The 12,435-nt window shown below is 38.0% G+C and overlaps 1 protein-coding gene across 1 annotated transcript in view; it reads right to left on the reverse strand.

Annotated features, from left to right (window-relative positions):
- Nucleotides 1-1,752: 1,752 nt before the first annotated feature.
- Nucleotides 1,753-12,435, reverse strand: part of ARSB (arylsulfatase B) — a 70,048-nt gene continuing 59,365 nt past the window's right edge. Inside the window, exons 7-8 of the mRNA XM_021292211.2 lie at nt 2,985-3,113; nt 1,753-2,415 (exon numbers count right to left, since the gene is read on the reverse strand). Coding sequence (XP_021147886.2) covers nt 2,150-2,415; nt 2,985-3,113 — 395 coding nt within the window. The 3' untranslated portion in view covers nt 1,753-2,149. The remainder of the gene's footprint in view (nt 2,416-2,984; nt 3,114-12,435) is intronic.

Consider the following 12,435-nt stretch of genomic DNA (forward strand, 5'->3'; position numbering starts at 1 on the left):
AAGAGAGTGAATGAAATAGAATTGAAAAACCACTGAAATAAAGGAGCAGAAGTGACAAAGGAGAGAGACAAACATAAGACCCTTTGGGAAGAAAAGCTGAACAGACTTCTGGAAAGCTTTGGTTTCACTTCTACTTACAGGAAAACATCAAAGGTGGAAAAGGCAAGCTAGATTTAAGAAAGTGTAATGGAGAATCAGCTGTATCAGAGAGCAGGAAGTTCTGTTCATTTTTATATGCATTTTCAGTTTTCCTAATTTCATCTTTTCCATGCTTTATCTATTTAAAAAAACGCACAATTTCTGTCAAGTCTGTATCTTTGAATCTGTTTGCTAACAATTAGCACAAGTCTCCTGAAGGAAAATTGAGAAAAGGTGTGCCAAACTTTTAGTGCAACTTATACAAGTTGGTCCTGGAGCCAGAAAATAAGCAGTTACATCTCTGCTTTCTGGAGAGGATGACAGCTAGACCTCTGCAGCCTGAGAACTTGGCTAAGGACCCTGAGAATCAGTACCAGAACTCTGGCCAAACTCCAGAGGTTTGAGACATCAAGAGAGCTGGTGGGTTGATCTTACATCAATTTGATGAGTAACCGAGAAATGTTGCTTGGCCTAGTTTCTTCATGGCTCAGAGCCCACTTCAGGATGAAAACAATCTCTACTATGGTAATAAAGAAACAAAATCTAAGAAGAATGGGTACATGCTATATAAGCAGGCAATAAAAGTAAAGTTTTGTTCATCATAGACTCACAGAGTTATTCATGCAGAAAGGGCCCTTTGGAGGTCACCTGGTCGTTCCTCACCACTACCACCAAAACAGGGCCAACTTCAAGTTAGATCCAACTTCAGGATTAGATCATATTGCTCAGGCTCTTGAACATCTCCAAGAACAGGGATGCCATAGCCTTGCATTTCCCCTATTTGACTAACCTCATGATGTGATTTTTTTTTTTTTCTTATATCGAACTGTAACTCTATGAGTTCCTGGTGTGCTTCTTGTCTTTGTGCACCTCTGAGAAGAGTCTGGCTTCATTTTGTCTATGCCATCACAGTAGGTAGCTGAAGATAGCAATTTCCATTTTCTCTTTTCTTCTCTAGCATAAACTAACCCATTTGTTTAGCCTCCCCTTGTTCTCCTCCCCATGCTCTTCATGGCACTCCACTGGACTCATTCCAATTTGCCAATACTTTTTTGTACAGGGAAGACCAAAATGTGATGTTATGCTCCAGTGCTGAATAGAGGGGAATAAATGCTTCTTCTCATGTTCTGGCTACATTCTTGCTTATATGGACCAACATATGGTTGGTCTTTGTCACCAAGAGAGCACATGGCAACTCTTGTTCTATTTATTGTCGAGCAGGACACCTAGACTTTTATCCCCACAAAAAAGCTTTTTATTCAGGCATATCTCAGCATGTACTCCTGCATGGGGCTATTCCACCCCAAGTGCAGGACTCTGCCTTTGTTTTAACTTCATTAGATCTTTGTTTACACGTTTCTTCAGCCTGTCAAGATCCCTCTTCTTGACAGCCCTGCACTCCAGTTGCTCATCACTCTTTACTCCGGTTCGATACAGTAACAGTGAACATGGATTAGGGATTTTGCGGTATTCTGGGAGTTTTTATTTTATTCTCTTTTCTGGATGGAGATGTGGGTTAAAGACAAAAATTATTATATCAACTATTGTATTTTTTTTTTCTATTCTTTACATCTATGTAACAGCTTCCAACAGAATTTGTCTTCCAGACAAACATGAAACCAAAAATCAGTTTATTTCACATGATGGATGCATTCTGGATGTCTCTGCTGACATGATTCATTGCAGCTTTTTAAGAAAAGTAATCCCTTTCAAGGAGGGAGGCAACATTTTACCATCTGCATTAAAAGCATAATTTGGATAAAGAATATTTGAACAACAGATTTATAATTTTACAAACCTTTAACAGTCAATTGTTGGGAAGGAGAGAGTGGGAAAAGACTGCAATAAGAATCCCAGCTTATTTTAAGAGTAACAAATAGTGAATTACTCAATGAATGAGCTCACATTTAGCAATTGTTTAACAAAAAAGGTAAGAAATATGTGACTAGGACCCTGAAATCATAAACCAAACTCCAGTACAGGGATGTCTTGCGGGATGCAGGGCTGTTCACTATGCCCAAGGACCCCAAGCCCCAGTTGCTTCTGGATCACAGCTGGGATCCTCATCAGGGTAGAACACGGGTACTGAACGTTTATAATAATACTGAAGCCGTGAGAGCAGTTTTTTCACCACATGAGGATATTTTTCAGACAGATCATTTTTCTCTTCAGGATCACGAACAATATCAAATAGCCAAAGCCTCTTTGTTGGTGGATCAGGTGACTGAATCTTTGACTCACTGAACAAAGACGGTGGAGGGAACCAATGACTGCAGCCTGAAGAAACAGGAACAGACCAAGGGTTAATTTTCAGATATGGAGCAACAATGTGGAGAAGTAGAGTTACATGGTAATTGATGAATTCACTAAGTCCCTCAACAAGCTACTGGTCACTGACTGTTGCTGCATTCTTTAACTCTAGCCAACGACAAGCCTTCCCAGTCCAGGGCTCTCTATACAGGAGTCCAGTTGTCCAATTTATGCAAAAAGGCTGCACCACGGAGGTTCAAACTTCCATGCCACTTAATTTCAAATCAAGTAATTTCAGGGACTTTCTTCTTGGATTTTATGACCCTTATAGGTCCCTTCCAGCTTGAGATATTCTACGATTTTATGACAGTTTTTCCACCACTGTGGGAGTAATTTGTATACAAAATATTTGCAAAATTAAAAAAATACATTGTTTGGATTTTAGAAGTTCCCCTTCTAGATTTTTGCATGTGATAAAAAACCTGAGAAGTTAGCAGAACAACTAAAAGAGATGAAAATACATTGAACAGAATTAAACTGTGTTTGGGGCGGGTGCAAGAGGTGAAACATGGTACAAAAAGGAGTTACTCCATTACCTGGATATCCAGTTAGTAACTTCCATTTTCCATGTCGGATTGCTGCATGCATGGATATATTGAAAAGTGTATCATCCCATGGAAAAGAATTGCTCTGTGGTAAAGATGTCCTGTTGTCAATGCCAAGACCTTAATGAAAGAATAAACTAAGTTAGGTACATTGTATATCCAAGAAACGATTTTCAGAATTCTGTTCCAAAACATAGCATTTATTTTAATGTGTTGGATAAATGATTTTTTATATATGTGCGGATTTCTGTGCTCTGATTCACCGAACATATTGAACTCAGAAAATGAACTGCACCCCAAAAGGTTACCAGTGAAAAATGTCACACCTGAGTCCAGATAACTCGACTTACATTGTATACAGATGTTTTATGTGTATCTCATATACCTATAAAAAGAACGCTTATTATAAGAATTGCCAAATTAACTCATACAGGTGCCTGTATCTTTTGCCAGTCAGGAATATAGGATTGAAGGATCTCCTGAATCAATGCTATTGCTGTTAATTTTCTTATATCACTCCAGGGAGCAAGCCTCAGGTCCTGACTTGTATCCACACATAGAGAGCTGTCTCTCTGGACTAAGCTGGCTACATTCACACAGATCCACAGCTGGTGGGTGAGTTACTTCTATGGCATGACACAGTGTGAAGTATGTCTTCATGCTGTCTTTGGTAGACTCACATATGACGTGGCCCAATATCCAGATGTTGCAGAAAACTCCCAAGTGACAACTACATTCAAATTCCCTCCCAAAAGGAAACCTGAATCTCCTTATAGGAGGGAACTTAGAAAAAAATTAACGTGCATACACCAGGGATGATCAGCAGACCAACTCTAATGAAACCAGGAGGGAGTCAGACAAACACTCCAGGAGCATCCAAACCATCTTGCATATCAGCTTTCATAAACAAGATAGGAGTTTAAGACATAAAATCTAGGAGTGTTATATTAACTATATCAGTTGATACCTGTTTACCAAAAGAGAACCAGAAGGCAACTCTATAATCAGACTAGAAACAAGACTTCAAGAGGTGGAGAGAAACCAATGCTGATTTTCTAGCATCTTTCAAGAGATGACTTTCAATTCATTTAGGGAATTTGAAAGACACAGCTGACAGATTTTTGCCACTGAAATGAAAAAGAGAATCCACAAGAGGACCAATGATCATGTGAGATCCAACATTAGAAGCAGAACTAGAGGTTTCTAAAAAGAGTAAATTCTGTACATCACAGTGAGCAAATATACATTTGACAGAAGAATGTAACAGAAATTTCGGAAAGGAAATTCTGGAGCATAATTTCTCTATTCTTTATGAAGGCTCTGCTAAGCTTCTATTTTTTTACTAGGATTCGCACTTTGAATCAGTTTTTCTTTAATAAGCACTTTCTGTGCATACCCAAGTTTGCTGTTTACATCAGACTTGTATAATGTTCCCAGATAAATAAGACTATAATGGATGAACAAATATGCAATTCTGGCTAACTGGGAGGTCCCAGTTGACTGGAAGTTGGCAAATGTGATGCCCGTCTACAAGAAGGGTGGAAGGAGGATGTGGGGAACTACAGATCTGCCAGTATAATCTCAGTGCTGGGCAAGGTAATGGAGAGATTGTCCTGAGTGACATCACACAGCACATACAAAAAACCCCAAGTAATCAGGCCCAGTCAGCATGGGTTTACAAAAGACAGGTCCTGCTTGAAACAACCCGATCTCCTTCTATGACAAGGCAACCCAAATAGTAGATGAGGGAAAGGCTGTGGATGTTGTTTACCTGGACTTCACTAAAGCCTCTGACACTGTATCCTACACCATTCTCCTAGACAAGCTGGCAACTCATGGCATGGATGGGTGTACTTTTCGCTGGGTAAAGAACGGGCTGGACGGTTGGGCCCAAAGAGTTGGGGTGAATGGAGCCAAATCCAATTGGCAGCTGGTCACGAGTGGTGTTCCCCAGGGCTCAGTGTTGGGGCCAGTTCTGTTTAATCTCTTTATCAATGATCTGGATGAGGGGATTGAGTGCACCCTCAGTAAGTTTGCAGATGACACCAAGTTGGGTGGGAGTGTTGATCTGCTGGAGGGCAGGAAGGTTCTACACAGGGTGCTCCGGACCAGTGGGATCATTGGGCTGAGTCCAATTGTATAAGCTTTAACAAGGCCAAGTGCCGGGTCCTGCACTTGGGTCACAACAACCCCAGGCAGTGCTACAGGCTGGGGAAGAGTGGCTGGAAAGCTGCCTGGCAGAAATTGATCTGGGGGTTTTGACTGACAGCCGGCCGAACATGAGCCAGCAGTTTGCCCAGGTGGCCAAAATGGCCAAGAGCATCCTGGCTTGTATCAGGAATAGTGTGGCCAGCAGGACTAGAGAAGTGAATGTGCCACTGTACTCGATGCTGGTGAGGCCACACCTTGAATCCTGTGTTCAGTTTTGGGCCCCTCACTTCAGGAAAGACATTGAGGTGTTGGAAAGAGTTCAGAGAAGGGCAATGAAGCTGGTGAGGGGCCTGGAACACAAGTTTGATGAGGAGCAGTTGAAGGAGCTGAGACTCTGTAGCCTGGAGAAAAGGAGGCTGAGGGGAGACCTTATCGCAGTCTACAACTACCTGAAAGGAGGTTGTAGCATGCAGGGTGTTGGTCTCTTCTCCCAAGTAGAAAGCGATAAGACAAAAGGAAATGCCCTCGAGTTGCGCCAGGGCAGGTTTAGATGGGATATTGAGAAATCTTCTTCATGGAAAGGGTTGTCAGGCATTTGAACAGGCTGCCCAGGGAAGTGGTGGAGTCACCATCCTGGAAGTGTTTAAAAGGCGTTCAGATGAGGTTCTTAGGAACATGGTTTAGTGCTAGAGTTAGGTTATGGTCGGATTCAATGATCCAGAGGGTGACTTCCAACCAAAATGATTCCATGATAAGAGGGACTACCTGTTTAGAGTATGCAGACACAGAGTGGGGTGGACTCAGCTCATCTTAGATTATGAAGCACGGTGGCTGATGGTAAAAAAGACAAAACCAAAACCGAACAAAACAAAACAAAAACAAAAACAATAACAACAAAAAACAAAACCAAACAAACAAACCAACAGAACAAAAAAAAAAACAACAAACCAAACACCAAAACATAAAAACACACAAAGCTTCATAAATACCCTCAGAAGAAACTCTTCTGGAAGATAAATCCCCACACAGCCATGTGATAGCCAGAGCAGACACAAAACAGTTTAAAGATAAATATTGCTTACTTTTCAACATCATTATATCATATATTATTCTGTCATACTGTTTGCTACTGGGAATACTCATCTTTACCATTTGCTTTCTTAAAGAGCACAATGAAAGACATTCAACAGATCAAAAAACATAACTAAGTTTTTTAAACATGACGTCTCAAAATCTCAATATTAAGGCTTTGTCTAGAGGAAAAAACATGTGAATGTACTTCTGTTTATAAGGTTTAGCATGGAGAATATGCTTCTGATTGTGAAGCCATAGTATTACACAAGATAAAATATTTAAAGTACTTCAAATAAACAGTATGAAATATTGTATTTTTAGATATACTTTGCAAAATATATTTAGAATACTATGCATGAGACCTAAAATAAGATTCAAGAAGATTAAATAGTTAAACCCTTATTTGGTGGAGGTAACAAAACAAAACTAAGAAATGCTTCCGCCAGAGGCTGTAGATGAAGTTGTTTAGTGGAATATTATCTTTCAGCAAAATTTCTTGAAGAGAAAAAGATAAATTCCCTCATGTTGAGCTATTATAAACAGAACTCTTTCAGTCATGTTAACTCACCCATTGCAAGCACTTGTCTTGTGCCAAAGAAATGTACTGTCTGTTATTCAGACAAATGCATTGCTTCCCAGACAGTACAGGTCAAATTTTATCAGACATATCGGGCACAGAAAAGAGACCGGTGCTCATTTGAATGCTCTTTACATAGGATATTTATAGGATTGCCCTTTTATTACTTTATATAAGCACCAGATACAGAAGTAAGAGACAAAACAGTATTCCTTGATATGAGGTCTCTTCTTCCCATCATATGGATTTCACCTTAAGCTCAGATATTCCTTCCCCTGCATTTACCTGACTTCTTCCTTCCATTCAGCCCAGCTGATAAGTTTCTATCTCTGTTCTCATTGTTCAGATTTGCTAGTGCTGATGAAATGCAAAATGCCTGATCAGTGTTCTCCTCCATCATAAGAATTTCACAGGGATCGCTTTTCCAATTTGGCAGACTAAAGAAGTCACATTCTTATCGTTTTCTTCAAAGATAAAATGTTTGTTCTTATAGCAGCCTAGCAGTTTTTCTCTGCATTTGTTCTAGACTGTTTCGTTGTTGTTGTTGTTTGCCTTCTTTTTATCCATCATGGTTGACCAGATGGTAACAACAGCCCCTTGAACTAATTCAGCAGTCAGGAGACAGATGCTGTCTATGGATCTGTGTAATCAAGTCTGCCTTTACATGTCTGCATACTCTGCTTATAGACTTATATAATAAAAATGTGGTGCTTTTTCTTGTGTAAGTATATCAGTGGCTAATGAAATACTAAAGATTTGTTTTTACCTTAAAAAAACCCCATAGCATTTGCCATGAATTTTCTTATTTTCAAACAGAAAACACTGTTTCCTGAAGCCCAACTTGGAGCCTCACCAGCTGCTATATTTCTTTTTACGTAGTCTCTTGGGAAATTATACAATTTTCATTAGTTAAGAAAAGAGTGAAATTTCATTAAGATATTTATTTTCAAATATTTAATGATACAACAAATTGACCTAAATATTTTAGTGTGTTGTCTGGAGTTGTAGGTCACCAAAAAGTATCCAAATAGTTTTTATATCTCTATAGAAAAAACAAGTCCTTCAGATGTGACTTTGAATCTTATATCATATTTCAAGACCACCATTAGTCTTAACAGCCTGAAAAACAGTTTCAGGATCACATTTTAAAATACATTGAGGTGGTAAACTCCTACTACCCACAAAAGCAGTTTATTTTCTAAATACTTTAAAAGCCTGGCCCTTTGCCCTTTATAAAAACTTCAGCTTAGTTCTTTTGTTTCCATTATCTTACATTGTCTCTATAAACAGAAATATATTCCAAACCAGGATGTATTAATTAAAGCCTAAATAATTCTCAGTAGTGCTTATATAAGTTCAAGAGACCTGATTTTTCAGAAGGCAAGTATCATAAACTCTGAAAAATCTACGCAAGATGCTCAGAAAGCATCAGTCAAAAATGTGAGCTGCATTTGCAAAATTAATTGCAATTTTGATAATTTTGATATTCCATAACATAGTCTTCAGGCAGGAAATTGAAAAATTTACTATTGGATAAGAATATAAATAACATCCTGAATGATGACCAGACAATACGTGGACTTCTCTAAAAAGTGAACCAACTTTCAATGTGTTAAGCCTTGGTAATGCACAAATGTATGTACAACAAAAGGGAAAGTAATGAACACGAAGGAAAAAAGCCAGTCTGCATACACAAAAGAATGTGCTCTGAACAAGCTATTGCTGTTTAGGGAAGAGTTTGCAAAGTTGAAATAAACACATAACATTCAGCAACTGTCAAGAAAAGCAAAATCAATATCTAAAGTGGCAAAGAACGGGGCACTATGCCACCAGATACATCTTTTTTGGGCCCCAAATGGGATATTGTGAAGTTTTGGTCCCTGTGTTACCAAAGTAATTGAAATAAAGGATTCACACCAGACTTATACTACTGTGATTGAGATAAGAATCCGATATCTACATTATTTCCTGCTTTAGTCGTACAATTTTAAATCTTTAAAAAAGCACCTACAATTTACAGAAATGATACAAGATGACATGTTCTGCCATACTGAAGAAGTTATTTGGTACATTCAATCCAGCAGTGTGGCCCAAGAAGTAATTAATAACTCCTGAATCAAGGTAAATAGAAAAGATAAACCAAAACTGCTTACTTTGCCCAGCAATCTGTTCTTTCATTTCACTGCACTTTCGAAGCATAGGAAGATCATAAAAAATGATGTATAGTGTTTGGCCCTGTTTTTTTCCTCCTAGTCTTTCAAAAAAGCTCTTCTGACCTCATTAAGTATCCCATGTGTACTCCTGATTTAATATATCATTTAGGTTAGGTGGGTAGTTCTTCCAGACTAAAAAAAAAAAGTCTTCCTATGTATTTTTGCATAGACTTACAACAGCCTTCTGCTTAATTCATTAGTTTGCCTATCCAACTGGGCAATGATTTATGTGGATGAAAAACAGGAAGAAACATTTTTTCACATTTTTTCCCTGGTGATCAAAGTATGCTTGAGAATCGATCATTTGTTCCTTGGCTCATACAATCCTAGTTACATATCAGAAATGTACCTAAAATAAAATATACTAATTTATCTGATCACCATGAAAAAGTCAAAAATGTCTGAAAATCCATTTATTTTCTGAGTAACAGATTGTTTTTTTCAATTCTTCTGCTTCTGCTGTACACCAAAATAACTTTGTGACCTTTTGATGCCTGCGATGCTACATGACAATAAAAAAATGAAGGGCTGATCCAGTTTTACTACATTTTACAGCTTTAGATGTCTTATCAGAATTTCTTTACCCCTCTTCCTGTTCAGGGCCTGTAAAACCAACTTGTTTATTTTTCTAAATCTTATGATGTTCCTGACAGGTTTCACTGATACTCTCTGAAATATTTAATATTAAATCCATGAAATACTAAAAAAAAAGTTCTCCTAAGTCAAGCAGAATTTAAGAAAAAAGCAAAGATGACAACAAAAAGCTGCTGCAACACAGTACTTGGTAAGTATGGTGGAAAATTCATATCTGTCAGCATTTGTTTCAGTCTTTTGTTTTCCACTTTGCAAGGCCAAGTTTTCAAATACCACATAACCATAATTTGTAAAAGATTTAAGGATAGTCAACACACATATTGTGTAAATTTGGAAGGTTAAAAATAAAATTGTACAATTTGAAGGTTTGTTTTTTTTTTCCTTAAAGAAAGGCTCCACTTCTTTAGCTCACTCTAAATGACAAATCTGTTGAGGTTTAAAAAAGGGAATGCATAGGGGAATACATATTCTATGTCAGTATAGAAATATGATACTTGCACAGATCTAATAAATCAATTACCCTTCTCTTCTTCTGTCTTTCAAGGAGACCAACTCAAGCAATTGGTAGAAGCCTAACATGTGGAGATATAAATACACAGTACAACTAAAATAAAATATTCTGCCTTCAGTCTGTGATTAAGATGATGAAAATGACCTGTGATTAGTAGAAATTTTCTTGGTTGGTAAGAGATCAAAAAGCACATAGTTCTCCCTAACATGCCATTTAGTGAAATCCCAACCACAAAATTTAAAGGGTCCAAAACAATATTGCCTGAAGCATGACATATTTCTGTACACTGTGGTTGATGATACTAGTGTGCAGGGAGGCAACATTGGGTACTGGAGACCAATTTTGGAGAAAGACAAAATAACATTAATTATTATTTATTTGGGAGAAAGTACCCTGCCCAAAGAGTTAATCTAAACATCCTAAATCAGTGTCAGATTGACTACGCCTCTACAATTCTCCAATATCCTACACAGTAACAAAAACATTCTTTAATAAGTAGTTATTCTTTAATAAGTGCCCCTTACAGACAACAGAAGCAAATGAAGCTTCTACTTTTGTTTCTTCATCTGCAAAACAAGGATGCTAGAAGTTATCCACCTTTTGCAGTATATTTCCCAAAGGAAAAAGTGAAAAATATCGGTATTCTCTATAGTTAAACTTCTATTTATGATAATACAATGTAGCAGCGGAGTCAGCCATATGCTAGGGAGAATATAATCACAGAAAGCTCCAAGCTAATTGCAATCTGCCTGATGGAAAAGACTGAGAAACACACATTAAGAAAAGTCACAAAACCCAGGTTGAATTAAGACTTTAGATGGCTCATACTCTTTCCAGTGCAAATTAGAAACAGGTCTGAAGCAAATAATAAAAAAGCGCTACTGCTTTGCAGGTGTAAAATACATTTAAGACCTTTCAGCCAAAGCAGTAATACCATCAGCATTTCCTGTAACACAAGTATGTGTACATATTACTCTATCTAGATGCCTAAATGGTTTGATACCTTGCAGTTTACAATGTGTACAGCACAAAAGGGTAGGTGTTCTCTTAGTAACTAAAAACATCTCTCTAGTTCTCAAGACTTCTGTTTCAGTTTAAATTTTGTCTGGCTGTGCAACATCCCCTATCACTTATTTAGTTACTCCACTCCAATATTTAAATAATACATAACAGGATCCACACAGAATAAAAGTTTACTTATCATACCACATGGCCACCTGGTTTAAGAAACTGAGCAACCATAGGACAAGGGGAAGGATCCTCATCTGGATAGAAAAGCATCTTATAAAATCAGAAACAATAAAAAGCTTTGATTTCCCACCGGACAGGTCACCACTGGATTTCTAAACGAACTTGTGCTGGGACCCATACTACTGAATATATTCCAAACGATCTGGAAAAGGGACTGAACAGTGAGATTACAAAGTCTGTGGATGATGGTAAGTTATTTAAAGCTCACTGTAAAGAACAACAGAAGGTCCTTATGAGACTGGGTGAGTGGACATTAAAATGGGCAATGGTATTTAACATAGATGCAGGTAAAGTGATGCATGTGTGAAGTAACAATCCCAAATTCACATATAAAATTATGGCCTAGCATCACCCATGATTGTCCAAGAGTGAAACCTCAGGATCACAACAGACCGAGCTGACGCTTTTCCAGAATTACAGCAGCACTGGTCAAAAAGAAAACTGAGAGCAAGGAATTACTGGGAAAGGATTTGTGAACAAAGCAAAAAGCTCTTTGTAATGGGAAAATTGTAGTTCTGGTCTTTCCATCGCCAAAAGAATAAAATATGACACAAAAGGTTCAGAAACCAGTTACAAAGTTGGGTGCCATGTGTAATCCCCCATGAATTAAAATCCTCTGCTAGATGTATATTCTGCATAATTAAATTTGTATGTTCTCGGGAACTCAAGGGACCAGGCTGCTTTCATCCTCTGTATGATTTAAACAAGGTTCTTCCAGTCTTGTATGACACTGAGCCAAATGCAATCAAATAATCAAAACCTTATTGCTTTAATTGACAGGGGACATATCAATGTAACACATAGGCCAAATAGTTCAAGCGCTTACTACTCAGACCTCACAAAGTATCTTGAGTGAAACCACATCATGTTGGTAGCTGTTAGTACATTCAATGTGGCTACAGTCTCCACCTGACCTGACTAGACATCATCTACAAGGCAGAATGGCACTACTACACAACACGTACCCACAGTAAGAAAAACTCACACATGCTGAAACATTGGATGAGACAAAGAATGGTTTACCTGGGAAATTAATTGTCTGCTTTTGTCAGTAACAGCTGGATTCCAACT

Source organism: Columba livia, chromosome Z, assembly GCF_036013475.1.
Source record: "Columba livia isolate bColLiv1 breed racing homer chromosome Z, bColLiv1.pat.W.v2, whole genome shotgun sequence".
Classification (NCBI taxonomy): Eukaryota; Metazoa; Chordata; class Aves; order Columbiformes; family Columbidae; genus Columba; species Columba livia.